At 38.0% G+C, this 19,404-nt stretch overlaps 1 protein-coding gene across 2 annotated transcripts; it reads right to left on the reverse strand.

The window, feature by feature from the left end:
• Positions 1 to 965: 965 nt before the first annotated feature.
• Positions 966 to 16,347, reverse strand: zfand4 (zinc finger, AN1-type domain 4). Of its 2 annotated transcripts, none has more exons than XM_046876888.1 (10): positions 16,242 to 16,347; positions 14,183 to 14,487; positions 8,965 to 9,040; positions 8,720 to 8,787; positions 8,396 to 8,582; positions 7,089 to 7,236; positions 5,614 to 6,672; positions 5,340 to 5,394; positions 2,742 to 2,859; positions 966 to 1,826 (listed from the first exon to the last, which is right to left on the reverse strand). In XM_046876888.1, the coding sequence occupies exons 2-10, from the start codon at positions 14,364 to 14,366 to the stop codon at positions 1,691 to 1,693; spliced, it is 2,031 nt and encodes a 676-aa protein (XP_046732844.1). In that variant the 5' UTR covers positions 14,367 to 14,487; positions 16,242 to 16,347; the 3' UTR covers positions 966 to 1,690. The 2 variants fall into 2 exon arrangements, with proteins under 2 accessions (XP_046732844.1, XP_046732836.1); XM_046876880.1 differs by lacking the exon at positions 16,242 to 16,347 and adding an exon at positions 15,612 to 16,159.
• Between the last annotated feature and the right edge of the window lie 3,057 nt (positions 16,348 to 19,404).

Consider the following 19,404-nt stretch of genomic DNA (forward strand, 5'->3'; position numbering starts at 1 on the left):
GGTTTTATGCAATATATCATAACAAATCACAAATATCCAGCTCTGTAACCACAACCAAATTACTCAAAACTGCTGCCTATTACCTTCAAAACCATCTTCTGCCTGGTCCAGTGTAGTGTGATTCACACTGCATATTATTTGTTATAGACAGCCAGAGAGATATTTCAAGACTGTAAAAATAGAATATTCTTCTTCGCTATGATTTTAAGTCTTGCTGAAGGGTAAACAGCTCAAAACAACAAACCACTTTGCATTTCTTGTCAAAAAAAAAAAAAATGGGCTGGTGCTGGCTGGCAAACTCATCATGTTAGTTGTTTATCCTTTTTTGACATGATCAAACTTATAGGATTATTTCCCACCATGAAACAGTGGAACAGAAACAGTGTAATAATGAACAATGCTTTGTGTTGAATGTCTTTATAAAGGAGCAATTGTACAAACTGTGCTGAACAAAAACAGATGGAAAAAATTTTTTGGAACATTTTAGCCACTCAAAGTACAGTCCAATTCTCTGTCTAACACAGAAGAATGGAAAATATTCTGCAAATCATTCTTCTATCTGAGAATGAGAAATAATCTAAAAGAAGTCTATGGGACGGTAGTTTATATGTAGGTGGACTTGTACAGTCTAATTCCCATTTACAGCAATTTGGAAGAAATTGGGGCAAGCAAATGTAACAGAATATGTCTTACATTTACAACAGTTGTATAAACGCCTTGTTTAAGGGCCCAGCAGTGGCAGTGTTTAAATTTGAACTCACGACCTGCTGATCACAAGTCCAACATCTCACCACTTAAATGCAAGACGATTTAATTTGTAATTTTCTAATGAAGCGTTTGCTTAAGGAAGTATTTTATTTCCTAAGAGTAGCATAGCAAATGAGCAGGGGAAGAATCCAGCACATTTCCCTAGCTACAATAAAGAAGCAAAGTGGTTTAAAAAAATCAAACATGAATAGAAAGGATATTTTATCTTATTTATATTTCAGTTTATTAGTTTAATTTCCAAATAAATACTGAACATATTAACAACTGTTCATTGTAGTGCGCAATTAAAAAAACAAAACAAAACAAAAAAAACTTCATGATGGCTACTCTGCTTTGTGTCAATGTCAGCCCAACCAAGCCCTTCACGAAATTATTAATATGCTACGTTGCCATACTGCATAGTAGTTTTACAGCTCCCAAAAATACTTCTGTTCAAAGTGAAACCCATGATAAATGTATCTTCTATATTATGTATTTGCAGTACCTGGTGTGGAATGCTGTAGGCTTATAAAGGACCAATTAAAAAAATGATTAAAGGAAAGGGGAAAAAAAAAAAATAATAAAAAAAAAAAAAAGAGTGAAGTAATTATACCTAAAGTGCATCTTGCAAAAAGACTTGTCTCATGAAGCCATTTACATTTTAAGAAACAGAAATATATCATATTTCTAGACATACGATTTGTAGTGATTTTTCCACGCCAGGTTACATTTTTTTTTTCCGTCCTATATTTGTACACAAAGAAAAGTTAGAAAAAAAAGAAGAAACTAATTCACATTGTTGCAAAGAATTAAAAAACAAAAAAAGAAAGAAAATGCTTGCCATTTAAGCAATTACTGTGATAAAAGCACACTGCTGGTTTAGTTCTTGTTCTTTTACATCATGCTTTCGTTTGCATATCATCTTCTCTCTTATTTAGTGCCGTCATATTTTGGGCAGCTTTGGTGCATTGATGATGGGATTGGACTTCTGTAGGAAGCGGCGTCCTGCACTTTTGTAGTCGTAAGTGCAGTTGTGGGCCTCTGCATAGCGGTGCGTGGAGCAGAAGTTGTTGCCACACCTTAAAAAAAGAAAACAGAGAAGAGTATCATCAGAGGAGATACGAGCTTTAAATTATGTCAAGTGAGAAAGTGCAGTGCATCTATAGGCTTTTAAATTAGAAACAAATCCAGAGCCTCTGGAAGATTCAGTAGGACAAATGTAGTACGGCTTAAGTGGGATGAATGTGGATTTATATTTGAATCCATACTACATTCATCCCACTGAATCCATACTACAATCAGAATAATCCAAACAGATAATAAACCAGAATAGATGAACCAGATCTAAGATCAGCACTGCTAGATCTCAGACTGAGACTGGTCTCTGCTTTGGAATATTTTTACTAAAGAATAACTGTAACTAACTATCCATTCATTAATACTTTATAAATAAAAAAAATAAATAAAAATCTCACATCAGAACCCCCCCCCAAATATTTATGCTTCCAAACAAATCACAAGAGCCCTTGAGGCCATCATGACAAGCCATCATACAAAACAGGAACAGAACACGACACGAGTCCCTACAAAACTTCTCTCAGCAAAAGTGCTAATTTAAGATCTGACAATGCTATTTTCGACCACGTCACATCTTCTAGAGAATGAGCTGATCTTACATCTGAACTGTAGCTATGTGACGACACATTATAAATCAGCAACGCACCAACGAAAAGGCGGCTCAAACATGACCATAAGAAAGCGATACTAAAAGATAAGAGCTTAACTTTCTTCTGAAATGAGATTTCACGATATCAAGACTATCAAGGGAACTCCTTTAGAAACATCAGACTACAGCTGAAATAAAAACGAACGTTATCATTCGGGATCAAGAATCGGACTAGTTTTATGACCGTAAGCTTAGTCAGCACAGCATGAGGAATTGCACAAAGGATCTCCGAGGGTGAACTTGGACCCCATCAGCGTGACCCAGGTACCTGCATTCATAGCTGGTGGCTAGCCCGGTTTTCTTTCCGCATAGGAAGCAGTGTTTTGAAGTCTTCTTCTTTGAGCTTTGAGGGGCTTTTACAGGAGGGAGGTGATATGTCGGCGAGCCTAAACATTTGGACAAAGCAAAAAAAAAAATGTTAGAAACGTCTATTAATAAATCATACAGTAAGAGTTGAATAAGAGTACAGAGTAAGAGAATTGTGCCACCAAACGGTACACTGAAAGATGATAACTGTATCAAGGCTGCATCGTGGTGCAAAGAAGAAGCGTTCACACTATCCCCATGAAAACTGGCCATAATCTCTGAAAGGGAAAATAGCAATAGTCTCTAAAGTGTTAGTATATTGGGACACTTCTTCTGAGAGCACACGTATGCGCAAGAAGACAGACAGTGTTTTCCACCACATGTATTTTGTTGCCCTGAACTGAATTTTACAAAGATTCCATGACTGGTTTTACATTTCTCAGATGAAGTGTGATCACTTTCACCTCCCCAGTTGGTAGCAGTCATGTAAAAAAGGAAAATTAGTTTGTAATATGGTATAAAAAATAAAACATTATATATTCACACTATAATTACTACACATACATAGATAGAATCGGGGTGTAGAGCCTAGTGATTATATATTACACATCACTACGCTCTACACCCCTATTGTATCAATCATAGTATAAAGCCATTCATGCATTTCAATTTGGTTGAAGAAATTAATTCCTAAAACACCTTGAGACACTGATGTGGCTGCCATCATTTGCATAAATTGAGAGCCGCTGGCTACGGGAGGAACCCTGCCATTCTCCTCATCCATACAGTTCTACACCCAATGCACTAAATCACGAGAATAAGCCACAATCCACACCCGAGTTCAAAATAAGCAGCTACTACATACATATTTACAGTTCACTGCCATATTACAGACATCTTTGGAAATGCAGGCGCAAGTTATATGCCTGGAAAAAAAGGGACATGATAAAGGAACCTTGTGTGTGACGGAACAAGCAAAAGAAGCTCTTGTCCGGTCGCTGAGGCATGAGATTGGATTTTTAGTTGCTCTCTACAGCTATCAGTTCAGCTATCAGAGAGATCGGCATGTTTGGGACGGGATGCAGACACTAGGAGGGATCATTCTGGGAACATTTTAGAATATCACAAACACCAGCTGCCGACAAATGTTTTGCATTCACACCCACACACATCCATTTCTTGCTGCCTTGAAGCTTTGCCATGGCGTGTATGCATATGGTGTAAAACTGTATGCACATACTAGTTTATTTTAAAGAGGAACATGGCTTGTGTTTGTGTTATTGCTTGCTTTCTATGAATAGTACTTCTATTGTCCATGCTACTGAACTGTGGCCCCACCCACAATGCTAGGCTCATAAAACATTTAAAAAGCACCTATAAAGCAGCACCATAATGCCATGCTGCCCTTTGGGTCATGGACACACACTCACCATCTTTCTGATGCATGACAGCCTTGGAAAGAAAAAAAAAAAACCTACATAGTAGTCCAGTCTTTTCTTAACACAGTTTGAAACATGGCTTTAACCCATACTGTCCTACACAATTTACTACTTTACTAAAAACAACAATGAAAGGCTCTGTATTTTGACTTTGTTTATGATATTTTTGGTTTAGGTCACCACAGATGTAATAAACTTCGATTAGATAAAGCCAGGCAGACGCTGGAATTTCAATGGCATTCATGTGGGACTTCATGCATTGCTTAAAAAAAGATAAATCCAGCTGTGATAAACCTAGCATTTCAAGGACTAGAACTGTCTAGCTTCAGTGACACTGTAGACTCATTCTTCAAAATACTGACGGCAAAATATTAAACACAGCCAATACAGAAATACTAAAGTAAAGTCTGCAGCCAGGGAAACGCATATAATTTAGTAGAGTTTGTGTTTGGAATATATTAAGGTGTTATAACATGGTTGACAGAATTAATTAAACAATTAAAAATATTCAAGTCTGTGAGAAAATGAAAGGGAAACTGCAGTTGTGGCATTTTTACACATGTCTACCATAAATGAGTCACAATGCTTATTTTGGTTACTCTTTTTCTAGAATACTAAAAATACTGAACATGTGGAAAGCACTAAAAAGCACACGGATGAGTCAGGCATAAATGTCAAAGTGGTAACTCTTGAATCAGGTGAAATATAGTTTAATATACATTAGATAGCAAGCAATATGATCATCCCTGGACAAAACTGTACCCAAAAATATGGCTTACAATGACAAATAAATAAATAAATAAAATATCTTCTTTATACAAAACCAGTGTCACATCTGGAAGAAAGTCCAACCTTAAACTCAGCAGAAAACTCCTTCTTTCATTAGTGCAATTGTTTTATTAAAAAGGGATACTGAAATATGACCACGGTGGGCAGAGTTCTAAATCGAGTTCATTGACTGAAACATTTCACACAGCACTGAGTTATTGGAGAGGAGAAACTGCCATAATTGCTATTTTATAAGGGATGGAAGCTTCTGGAGGTAATTATGTGGCCCTGACATGTGGGTAATCAAGTGTTTTGTGAAAACTATCTCCAGAATGTAAAGCGTACAGACTCACCTATTCTCTTTATTAAAGTGGACGGTCCACTTGACGAGTCCAGGATGCCTGATGACTGCAACGACAGTGTTTAATAAATCAGTCGAGTCCTCTTACCAGTTATAACTTAATCCATGCCCATTTACAGGAGAAACAACTATGCTAATATGCTTAGATTAATGTAAAGGAATAACTAGGCTAAGCATGCTTTCCAACTACGTTAAATTACTAAACAAAATTAAACATCTTTGGTCTAGTTCAAAATGCATAGTGGTTCTGAGAGCCGCACACTCACTGTGTATGCTGCTCTGTGCAGGGGAACTATTCGCTGTAGCACATTCTCCTGTAGCAGATGGATGTTGGTTTGCAAGGGGACATTTGCACCACACAATCTGGCCAGATCACATGGCCTTGCTAGTTTTTCATCGCTGTTACCCACACAGCCTGACAGCTCTCTAGAAGTGTTGCTGGCCATGTTGGCGACGTCTTGTGCCTCGCTCTTGTATACCCTGTCAGGCCGTTTGCCAGGTGAGTCCACTCTGATGACATGGACAGGAGGGGTCTGTGGAGTCGAGCATGGAGTAAATGTAGGCCCTCGGTTAGAACCGAGAAATGGGCGAGACACCTCCCCGCTAAAATCTGTAAAAGGTTGAGGCACATGTGGAGGAGTGTGTCGTAAGTTCAGTGCAGCTCTGTCAGATTGCGACTGTAGCGTCTTCGTGCCTACTGACCATGAGCTAATGGATTCCGAGCCCACAACTCGGGAGAGAAGTGGAGTCGCAGTCATGGGTTCGTTCACAGCTCCTAAAGAGTCTAGACTTGCATCCGGCTGAGCAGAAACATCCAGACTCAGCGGCTCTGGCTGCAAGCTATTAAACAGAATGGATTTGGAACGTTCCATCATAACTGCTTCTTCTGGTAGTATTAGTCCGTCACTCTTTACCTCTGTCTCGTCTTCAGTTTCCAGACCAGACAGAACAGAGAGTGGTGGAAACAAACAGTCTGTTAAAGCCTTCGGCCCACCCACGTCCAGTCTCGAGACTTTAGGAGGTAGTGTGATGATCCTGGGGACGGGCTTATTCCATGGATCCTCCTCCTGTAGCATGTACTTGCTAGAAGTTGTCAGTGAAGAAATGGCTCTACCAGAGGAAGGACTTGGGTGAAAGGTGAAAGGTGGACCAGCTTCAGAGGAAGACTGTTGCTGATCACCAATTGGAGGTAGCTGTGTTGCAGGGGCATGGCCAATCTGAGGAAGGATACGGAGCATTCTGTGATTGCGAGCAGAGCCAAGTGAGCCACAGAAAGGGCGTGGACCACCAGGAGGCCTCACTCTCAACTTGGTAGACTTCTTGGGCTAAAACAGGCAACATGCAGAAAAAAATAAAAGCAGAATTACAAACTCCTGAGAACAGAAAACACAGCCTCAATGGTGTAAAGCTAATGGGAAAAACATGAAGAATGTTTCCCTAGATATTACATTTCAGAAATAGTTGCATGAACCTTAACAAGTCAGCAGTCTCCCAGAGACTGTGCAGAGTAGTGTTAATTAAAGCACTGCACTAGTATGTTGAACTCGTTGTTATTACTGGAATGATTATGAGAATTGCTCCACCAGTCAAGTGGAATCAATTCCAAACCTGTTTTAGCTACAATACTAATAAAATAAAAATGTTCAGGACAATTACGGTCTGGGATAAAAAGAAATGGCCCATTTTTTTCTATTTTTTTTTACCTTTGTACTTAATCCATACACAGTCTTGCCTCTGTTACCTTTTTATTGAGGTTCATATTCTCCATCTTGGCTTTAAGTTGCTTCATCTTGTTCATAGTGATGGAGTTCTCCAGCGTTAGTTGCGCAGAAGAAACGCTAATGCCCTTCTCCTCCTCTTCAGTGTACACGTTGTGCATTGAACCATTACTAAACCATAGACACACACAACAAAACCAATGGAGCATTATTTAATGCACTCAAAGTGTTTAACCTGAAGTCCGTTAACAAAGAAAAAAAAAAATTCAAACCAGAGCAACTTTTAAGCCATTTTCGATTTAAAAAAAAAAACAAAAAAACAAAAAAAAAAAAACATTAATTTTCAGAAACCTTAGACACAAGCACGAACTAACTCCCTTTATTGAAATACATACTATTTTGTTTTTAGACTGAAATTGTTCTACAATTTGTAGACACAGGTTGGTGAAGTTCTGCAAATCTTTACTTCTGAGAGACTCTGCCTCGCTAAGATACACTATACCTAAACATCTTACTGACCAGCTGTCAATTAACCTCTTTAGTTGCAAAATGTTTCTCTAACTGTTCAATTTTAATAATACTTACTTTTTCTAGACTTTTTAAGACTTATTACAGCCATCAAAACCGAATGACCTTATTTTTTCCCTAAAATTCTCAGTTTACACATTTGATATGTATTCTATATTTTATTGTGAATAAAATGTGTTTATGAGATTTGCAAATTATTGCATTCTGTCTTTATTTATATTTGACACAGTGTCCCAATTATATGGAATTGTGATTTATTAAATTGAAAAAGAAGACGGTAAGCACTCTAACATCACCACTCAAGTGTGTTGTCAGGGTTTTGCACCACCTTCTGTGTATAATGTTTTGTAAAGTTTGAATCATTACATCATTAGGTCAAACTGTTCTTATCGGTCATACATTGAAATTTTATTGTATATGTTACTATGACAACAAAGTTGCATCTCATAACATTGGATGACATTTGGATGTGTTTTTTGCAGCTTTGAATCTCTCTCACACACACACAGACACTCACACACACACACAGACACACACGCGCACTACGGCCACCTACCGTAACGATGATAAGATCATCATATCGTTTAAAACTAGATACTTTACCGTCAAATGATGAAAAATAAAAAGGCGTGAGAAAAGACAGAAAGCAAACAGTCGTCTTGTTATCAAGCCGTCTTGTTATCATCGGCCCCAGTGACAATAACCATAAATATGACCAAATGTCTGGCCAGCAAACACACACTGTATATGCACTTATTTTACTTGAAAAAGGGAAGCACTTAATATTTCATTTGGAACAAACCTTAGAGACTTTGACACAGGAGTCAGATTTCCGTCTCCACGGTCCACAACCCGGAAGACGTTGAGCTGGTCACCCTCTTTGTACACCAGAAAAGTGACTTGTTTATTAGACAGAGACTTTTCCCACACCTCATCCCTCTTTGAATCCAAGCAGTCAGAGGTATCCTTTACTGAACTCTCAATTGTCACTTTAAAAAAAAATAAAAAATAAAAGTTTGTTCACTAACAAAGTTTTTGCAGATCATGTAGTAAAGGCAATGTTCACAACAACACTCAATGTCTAAACAAAGCTTATGATTCTCAGTTATTGGTATTAGTCAGGTACCTCGTTTGGTGTTGATAGGCCCACCCCTCATAGCAAGGACCAGCTTGAGAGTGCAACCTTCTGCAATGCTGGAATGACAGTAACCAACAGCACAGATTCTAATTAACCTTTATCACAGTAAAATTTCCTCTAATCTATACTATAATAATTCAGCAGCTGTCGGGTTACAGAAAAAACAGGTTTGTTTGTTAAACAATGAAATGCCTGGGTGCTAAAATGTTCCCAATCAGAGAAAGAAAAATTACCTGTAGTCATTCAAACAATACTCATCATCAAGTTCCAAGCTGTTCCAGATTAAATGCTGCTGAGCAACAGGAATACCTGTTATAAACAAAGAAGAAATAAAGAGCCTATGTGAAGTGACCTAGTTTGCAAGATACAAACATTCACCTGTGGAAAGGAGGAATGGGGTGGAGGACAAAATCTGACACAGGAATGTTACTGTAATACATCTTATGAGCCTACAGACAAACCAATTGCACTGAAAACCATACGAGAGGGAAAATACATTTTTTTATTTTAATCTATATGTTTAACCAGGCTGCTTGAAATCTACTGGGGAGATACATTTTCGTAAAAAAAAAAAAATAATAATAAAAATGTCTTTGAAACCTTAAAGTCTCACCACTATTAAATGAGCATAAGCCCTGAAAGTGGGTGAAAGTGGCAATCACTTAAAGCAGTAGAAACACCTGGTGCTTACACATCCCATTACAAAACTTCAATAAAACAGATAAGAAATATAAAAGTGCCTTGCACGTATTGAAAACCCAGAGGAAACATGATTCAGTGCTGCCCCCAACTGTAAGCTGAATGCAACAAATCATCCCAGAGACACTTTATAAATGCATTAAAGTTCAGCAAAGACATTATGGCCTTCAGGCCTGACTCTGGATCACAATCTTACACCATATAATGACTAACAGCTGTTTGTGTCAAATTAGATTACTCTCTAGATAACCCACAGATGGTTACATATATTTGACATATGGCTCTTGTTTCTTAAATCCTACATGTAAGAATGAGACAATAAAATAAGCTTCAGCAGTTTCCTCTCAGCAGAAAGTCCATTGTAAAGTTGCCTAAGAACAGGTTCAGAAAACAAAACGTACAGGACCGATAAAAGCCCCAATAACCAAACTGTTTATAAAAATAAAATAAAATCTATTAATAATGAAGTAATTTTCATTAAACCCACTGTAGAAATGAACACAGGGAAAGAACCTAGGGTGATATGCAACAATGCAATGAAAGTTACATAAATAATAAAGTGGCAACATGGCAGTTACCACCTTACAGCTCCATGGTCTGATTCAGAGCTCAAGGTAATGCATATGGAGAGTTTCTCATGTTCTTCCTGAATCTGTCTGGGTTTCTTCAGGTACTCTGTTTCCCTGCCATTTTCCAAAATTTAAAATTAAATCATAACTGGCAGTCCAAAAAAACCATGGTTAATAAGCTAAACGATGATCTGGATAGACGGGTTATATTCAGTTGAAATGGGTACGGCTAAGGCATGTCTGATCATGCCCTTCAGCTCTTGTACACAATTTCATTGTACGGTATACTGACAACTGATTTCATTCCTCTGAATGTGTAAACAAGAATCCCATATATTTTTTTTTTTACATGAAACAATTCATACACTATATGGACCAAAGTATCTGGACACCTGCCTTTTTCAGCCATATGAGGGTCTTCCTTAAACTGTTACCACCGAGTTTAAGGCAAACAATTGTATAGGAGGTCCTTGGGTTTGATAGAAATACATGTTCCCTTCACTTGAACTGGGAGACCCAAACAATTTTTTTAGCATGACAATGTATCTACAGAGCTCTGACCTCAACCCTATTGAACACTTCTGTGATTGGAACACTGACTGCACCCCAAGCCTCCTCACCCTACATCAGTACATGCCTTTACCAACACCCCCTAGTGTGGGAATTAGCACAAATGTGATGTTCAAAAAAAGCACAAATGAATCTTGGTCAGGTGACCATAAACTTTTGTCCATATGGTGTACTGATCAGCTGCTGTTTTGAAGACACTTCAGAGAAAACATACTTAGCAGCATCTGAAGTGCTAAGGCTGTGTACTGTCTCACATCTCAAAGCTCATCATCACTTAAGTTAGACTGAAAGAGATACATGCAACACAATGGTGTCTTTAGAGACCAGCATGATTTAAAAATAAATAAATAAATAAACACAGAATATGTTGTACAGCATTGGGTTGATGTTTTATGCTTCAAATTAGGTGCTGTACCAGATCAATCTGTATCCCAATGACATTTTGTTCTATAGAAAGTAATATCCATTAAACAGGTATTAAAAAAAGAAGGAAACATGTTTTCAGCTGAAGCAGAAATTTGCCACAGAGATACTGTGGGGTGGTGTTTAAAACTTTAGATGTCACCAGTGAATTCAGCTGGGTTTCTACCCATTTTTTTTTTTTTATTCCAACTGTACTAAATGTTTAATATGAAAGACTTATAACAATAACAATTTAAAAATTTTATACAATGTTCTCTGGAATTTAAACAAAGTTAGAAACTAACTACAATTTTAATGCATGCTGTTTATGTTGCGGGAGGTAAAGCAGTGCTTCCTCGCCAAGAACTAAACCTGAACTCCAGAGATAGAATGTGAAGCACGGCAAAGTCAGAGATTTCAGCAAAAGAGAAGTGAAAGTGAAGAACCTCAAGTTTCACTAGAGTAAAGATTGAATTACAACACTGAGATTACTGGGGTAACAAAACAAAAAGGGTGAGTCTTCTAAAAAGTGAATCTTCTAAAAGCTGTCCCAGTGGACTAAAGCTACTACATTTGCCTAAAAGGTAAAATAGAGTCACCAGGAAGGAGGAAAAGAGGACCGCCAAGGAGGAGGTTTATGAATGTGGGAAGGAAGAAATGCAGGTGGTTTGAAAGAGGCTGATGTAGAGGACCGGGGGGTATAGAGACAGTTGATGATCCACTGTGACCCCTATTGGGAGAAGCTAAAAGAAGAAGAAGAAGAAGAAGAAGAAGAAGAGAAGCTGGTCTATACGTTGAGAAAAAGATAGATCAATGTCAGTTTTTTTTTTTAAATAATATAATAGCAAGAGAAAAGAACCAACTTGAAAGACATCCTGATGAAGTGGGAGAGAGATAACAGACAAAAGCCTTAAGGATGGAAGCAGGATCCAGATAACAAGTGGAATATACTTAAGAAATACAGATTCTGAATCAGTAGTAGCAACAATGTGCTCAGGGCATGTTTAAAAAAAAAGACTAGGTTCCTGTTTCTACTTTTGACTGTGGTAAACAGTGTTGACAAATACAAGTCGACTGAACACAGGAATATTAAATCTCTCCTCATATGAAAATGTATTCAACATATTTAAAACAGTTGAATAAATATTTTAACAACAAAAAAAATGATCTTTTAATGGTTTTTGACCTCTTTAAAAAGAGTCTAGTGACCTCCTGGGTGTGTTGAGCCTCGTGTGTTATGTTTAAACAAATCTGATTTCCATGTCCACAATTACTGATCATTATCATTCACAATGACCAATCACTGATCACAGATGTTTGTCCCACCTGTGTACTGTGGTGTTCATCTTAAACCCTCTTCTTTGATAAAATCACCAGTTATAAAGATTTCTAGAGGGAAGGAGATCTTGGAGCAAAAGACAAGAACCTGATTGGGAAATTATCTCTCACAGTTGAGTTAGGTTTAAGGCAGCAACAACTGATCATGGGATTATGAGCATGGGAGCACTTTATATTAAACACAACAAAGAAAACTGTACTTGCAAGTTATGCAAAGCGGAGCTCGTGTCGCATGGAAGAAACACCGTGATGCACGAGCGCGTGGAAAGAAAAAAAACAAAAAACACTGGTGTCATGGATGAAGGTGAATCATCAGCACAGTGAGCAAAAACTGTATAATCCTCATTATGTAAAAATTGTGAAGTTTAATGAAGTGCTATTGTGTAAACTGTAACTTTGGGACGGTCACACTGGATCTGTTTTGTCGTGACACGTGAGCATCAGGTGGCGCAATCAGCTCGCTCGTGACATGGTGATGGATTCAATTAAAACAATTAAAGCAGCAAATAACAGCAGCAGTAAATTATCACATTTTTAGTCACTGTTGTGGTTTTCAGCGAAGGATTATGCATTTGTACACCAATGTAGATCTTTTATATTTGTTCATTTTTAAATAAAGCCTGTTTCTCCGTTCCATTCTCGTTTATAGCATTTGTCAGTAACTCGTCTGTTTTCAGACGTGATTAACTACGGCTTTATAATGATCAAATAATTGTACATTCTAAATGCTTATATATTCACAACTGAACAAAATGTCTGTGTATTTTTTTTAAACAAAAATTGTCAAAAACAATGTTATATTTTATATTATTCTTTTTTAAACATGGTTGTCAACATCCCATCTGCAAAATACAACACAAATGTTGATTTACACAAATTGCTTCACTTTTGATACTCAAATGTTGGGTTTTTTATTTTTGTTTGTTTACAGAAAGAAACAACCCAGCAACAACAAGCAGCTACTATAAGCTTAAACATGTCTACATTAAAGATAGTTAAACCCAATGTGTCTTTTGAATGAATAAATTAGACCTAAAAGCCTAGCAATGTGTTGAACTTCACAAAACATCATCAATATGCATAAACATGAAGAAGCAGCCCTGTGATCCTCCTGTCATCAGTGTGAGATGAATTTTGCTTTGTGACATGGTGCTGGAAGACATTAAATGACAGTAAACATGATCATGTAGGGATGCACTTAGTCAGCAATAATACTCAAATAGCCTAAGGCCTTCAACAGACTATTGATTGGTAATGACAGATTCAAACTGTGGGAAGAAAGCATTCCTTACACCATTACACCACCTCCACCAGGCTAGATTCCAGACATAAGGCAGGCTAGATTTATGGGTTCAAATAGTTGTAGTCAAATTCTGACCTACCATCTGTGCTTCATCAGAACTAAAGATTCATCAGACTAGACTACACTATTTAGCCTTTAACTGTCCAGTTTTAGGTCTATGAATACTTTAACCACAGCTTTATGCTGTTGTAGACCACCTACTTCAAGGTTTAACATGCTGTGGATAGTAGTAGTGCCTATATGAAGATGCTTTACTGCTCACCATAATTGTACAGTTACTGTGTTTTTTTTCCAGCAAAAAAACAGTCTGGCCATTCTTCACCATCATCTCCCAACAACAAGGCTTTTCCATCTGCAGAACTGCTGCTAACTAAATGTTCATTCTTTGTTCTTTTGTCTCTTTGTTACACCAACAACCATGCCATGGGCAGCATCACAGAGCACATTTTCACCCCTTTGCTGATAGTTGATGTGCACATTACCTGACATTTCTCATCAAAAAACACAATAGCTATATTTTTCTTATTATTTCACAAGACTATTAAGCTTAAGTGCTAAAAGTACACATACCTTCCAGTCTCTGAATCTTGGCTTTAACAGAAACAATTGTCTCAAAAGGGGAGACCCGCAGCTGGAAGCAGGTTCCTGCCAGAGTCTCTATGAACAGCTCCATGGTCTCATAGAAGGGTAATTTGTAGTTCACAACTCCTAGGTTATCATCGTTAAAAAACGGAGGCTCCCTTTTGTCAGCCATTTTCGAAGGGATGAAAGGTATTTTAGGAAGAAAATGGGATGAAGCCTGCCCAAGGTGGATGAGTGAGGGTTGTGATCTCACCACCGTCCCTGGGTATGCACATCCTGGGCAGAGGTCTACACTGTGGAAAAACAGACGCATGACACAAAGAGCTGTAAAAGGGCGTATAATATATAAGGGCGTATGTGTGCTCTTTCCCATTACTCCATATAAGACAGCGATTTGAACCTCAGTACAGCCTTACTCCAAATACAAGAAGGTCTAGAATGCCTCGAGGATTAAAAAAAAGCTGTCCAAATTGTTAAGCAACAGGCTAAAATAAAGTTGTTCATACTGAGTACAAATTTTATTGACCACTGCAAAAAAAGGGAAGAAAACAATCAGGATATTATAATGAAAATGATCCAGTGTATTGATTATACATTTGATGTTCATGTATTTCATGCCTGCTCTAATTTTAGAGTTAATCACTTCAAACACTGAATAATAGCTGATAAAATAAATAAATAAATAAACAATAAATAAACACTGTCCCTGTTTCATTTGATTCTTAACTTTGATTGTATTTTCTTTCCCTAACAAAACTTGGTTTCCTGAAAGTAGCCACAAAACAGTTCGGCAAAACAAACGGAAAGTACTATCGACATATGGAAAGTGAAATATTAGCCGGTGTCACTGTGATTAACAGTATTGAGAGTATACTTACAACTTTTGGCAGACGCCCTTATCAAGAGTAACTTACATTACATTCATCTCCTTCATACAACTTAGTCACTATGGGGCTAAGAGCCTTGCTCAAGAACCCAGGAATGACAGCTTGGTGTGGCTGGGATTTGAACTCACGACCTTCAGATCCAAAGTCCAATGTCTTAACGACTAAACTAACACCATTTATACCATCCCTCCTACCTGTACACGAACACCATTGACATCGGTGGCACTCAAATTCGCAATCTCACATTCCTAATTACATTGAAATGAAAACTTAGGAAACGTGATCTGCATTGAGAGACACCACTGAGTGATATACAATCATCTAAAAGTGATCACGTACAAATTTGCAGTGTTTGTCCTTCTCCTTTGGAACATGACCCGAAAAAACTAAACTTCTGCTACAATTAGATTGTAGGAATTTAAACAGTAAGTAACAGACCTGTGATTATTAAAATATAATCAATGTTTTGATGTAAAGAACAGCTCCAGGGAGTCAATAAGCCCCTCAGATGTTTTATTTAATTCACTTACTTTAATAACTGATCATACATCTGAACGCTGTCTATGAACTAAAGTTTGAAAGAATAAACAGGAGGCATCACGTCTTCACGTCTCCTAAACCATTCGCGTTATTCAGCGACAAGCACCATGCAGAGAGCTGAGCTTCCTGAGCAGTGACCAGATCCGACATTCCCACCAGGACCCACTAGATCACTCCGATCACCATTTTGTAAAGGACGCGATCTGGTGATGGAGGGTGTTCATCGGCGATCACTGGCTCACTTTCTAGACGTACCCATGTAATGATTGGTGTTCGCGTGCTGGTACACAAGAACCCGATAAAAAGATAGCAGCATAAATTTTAAACAAAAAACACACTATCTATCGCTCTATATCTATAAATATATAAATGAATGCGAATAAATAACGACTAGGACGCAGCACAGTTAGCAACCCAGCTAAGTGTAGTGCATTTAGTAAGCTAGAAGGTTTTGCAGACAGAGCTAACAACAGGTACAGGATGATAATGATGCTAGCGGCTCTAATGCTAGTTAGCCTATTCGCCAGCTCTGGTTCCACGCAATTGTCGTGCGGAATAATAATTATAACAACAACAATAATAATGATAATAATAATGATAAAATCAGCGGGTTTCAGTACCATTAATTCTTTAAGACATCTTCACCATTTCTCGGTCTGTCCCAGTGAACATGGTGGGAGTAGTCTATTGTGGCACCTTTGTTTGATTGACATGAGAGGAGCCGAATGGCTTTGCCGTACACTGGCTATTAAGCTTGCTCGGTCCAATAAGAACACGGCGGAGGCGGGACTACAGCGTGCTCGGTTGCGGTTCAATGAGTTTCCTCGACGTCTCCCGGATGTGAACTCTGGTTTCTAAGTAACGCAAGTGTACACACTGGAAAGGCTACGTCTCACGTACACGCTTATCATACGACACACACTGAGGAATACCTATACACTTATTAATTCAAACGAGTTTCTGATCAACCAGTGTGACAGCAGTGCAGTCCATACAATCTTGCCGGTACAGGAGACCAACTTGGGACAATGTTCATAATCAACTTTCACAATAGGAGTGTGATGATGATGATAAAAAACTTTTTTTTAATTTTTTCAGTGGTGACAGTGACATGGTGGTTGGGCTGGTTCTCTGCTGATCTCTTAGGACTTTTCACACACAACAATCAACATCCAGTGAGTGACAGTTCTATGGACAGAAACGCCCCGATGAAGAGAAAGGTCAACAGAGAATGGCCAGACTGGTTCTAGCTGACAAAAAGGCTATAATAACTCAGATATACACCCTGTACACTCTTGTGGTGAGCAGAAAAGCATTTTACACACTATCACCTTCAAAGTAGTCCCTTTGCATAGCAATACAGCTCTCCCAGGGTTCCTGTCTCTTCTGGAATATGTCCTGGGAGTCTTCTTTTCAAAGCATCTTGTCAAGCACCTTCTGTGATTTGTGCTGGATCTCCGCAATGATGTCAAAACGTAATGATGTCAAAACGATTGAGCTGGATTTTCATCTTAGGGAAGAGCGCAATCATCTTGCACAAGTTGCTGAATGATTTAGACATTTTAAAGGGTTAAGCTCACTGAAAGTGTTCCTGATCTGTCATCATCTTTCAGTGATGTTCTTTCACTCTTGAAGAGTGTGTGCCACTTAAAACACCTCAAACGACTTGTTGCAGCATCGCTATATGTCAAAAGTATGTGATGTTAAACGTCTCTTTGGCAGATTTACCCAGTTTCATGGAGCATTTCACGTTTGCTTTTTGTTCTAACTTGCTGCCCATGATGAAATAGCAGACATGGTAATGCTTATGGTCAGTATAGCACCATTGTTCTAGAAACTTTGATACCACCTCAAATATTTTTCCGCATTGATGGTGCATTTTTAGATGTAAAACCTGCCTATTCCATAGGCATTAATTCACTGCCATACCATCAGAGATGCAGGCTTTTAAAATGAGTGCTAATAATAAGCCAGATGGTCCCTCTCCTATTTAGTCTGGAGGATGCAGTATCCATGGTTTCTAAAAAGAGCTTTAAACCTTGAGGTAGCTGGGACAGAAAATGACAAAGACCACATTGGGCTCCAACAAAAACAAAGTCGAAGCTGCAATAAGCACAGACTCAGCAAATATGGACATCTTAAGGCCAGAAAATAGTCTGGGCTGGTAGAGTGGTGTAAAAGTGTGTGGAATGTTTTCTTGGACCCATTAATACCATTAAGTCATTTGTTGAATGCTACAGAATATTTAAGTATTGTTTCCCATTTAGTTGTTTTCTTATCTTTTAATGCCTTTATAATTTGAAATAATTATTACTGGATGGATAATGATTATAAACTATTCATAGTAAATTTTGATGAACATGGCAAGTGTGATTCTAGTGCAAATAATATACAACCCCATTCCAAAAAAGTTGGGTTTATGCTTAAGATAAAGGCAATGATCATGCACTTTATGTGGCTAGTCCTTGCTCTGTGTTCTGCAGCTTTATGTTATTTAATGTAGTACCAGAGTTCTGAGTCAGCTATATATGGTAGAAATGACAATAAAAGCTTCCTGACTTGACAATGTTTACACTTTCAATGGAAAAAAAGAAGGTAATTTTGAATTTGATGTCAGCAAGACAAAAAAGTTTGGACAGGGCCATGTTTACCACTGTGTAGCATCCCTTCTTCTTTATGTTTTAATTTTTTTGAAGAGTCTATATACAACCGGGAACAACCGTTGATGTAGGATACAAGATTCCAGCTGCTCAACAGTCCTGGGTTTTCTTTGTCATATTTTTTGTTTAATTATGTGCCAAATGGTTTTCACCTGTGAAAGGTTTGGACAGCAGGCAGGATACAAGCACCCGGATTCTTCTGCATTTGATATATGCCAGGCATATAAAACATGAAGGATATGTTGCTCTAAAACCAGTATATACATTTCAGCAGTTATGGTGCCCATTTCATAGGCACTAATTCAACCCCATACCATCACATTCATTCTGTCTCCTCTTAAGTCTGGAGGATGTAGCAACCATGACTTCCAAAAGCATTTTCAAAAGTTGTTTCTAGTTTTCTACTTTTGTCTCAGAGCAGACAGCAGCCTTTCTGAATCATAATCATGTGGCTTCTCCTTTGAATGCTAAACCTTAAACCTGAATTTGTGGATGACACAGGGAACTGTATTCACAGAGAGATTTCTGGAGGTGTTTCTAAGCCCATGCAGTGATTTCCATTACAGAATCAGGTCTGTTTTCTACTTCAGTGCCACCTGAGGGTATAAAGATCACAGGCATCTAATATTGATTTTCACCCTTGTTTCTTGCAAAGAGATTTTTTTTATCTTTTCATATTATGTACTGAATAACTGATGATGAGATATTCAAAGTCTTCACAACTTTAAGGGCAGGAATATCATTCTGAAATTGTTACCCGTTTTGTAGAAGCAAATCGGTGAACCTCTGCCCATCTTTACTTCTGAGAGACTCTGCCTCGCTACTTTAAAAAAAAGAAAAAAAAAAGAAGAAAATCATGTTACTGACCTGTTGCCAATTAACCTGATTAGCGAAATGTTCCTCCAGCAGTTTCTTTGAAGTAACGCTTATTTTCCAGTGGGTTTTACCTGGTCCCAACTTTTTTTGAGACGTGTTATGTTCTATTGTGAATAAAATATGGGTTTATCATTGCATTCTGGTTTTATTTACATTTAACACCGAGTCCCAACTTTATTTGGAATTGGGGATGTAGATGGAGCATAAACTTTGTTAGAGGATGTCAGTAACACAGACAGAACAGAGC

This window comes from Silurus meridionalis, chromosome 2 (assembly GCF_014805685.1).
Source record: "Silurus meridionalis isolate SWU-2019-XX chromosome 2, ASM1480568v1, whole genome shotgun sequence".
NCBI lineage: Eukaryota > Metazoa > Chordata > Actinopteri > Siluriformes > Siluridae > Silurus > Silurus meridionalis.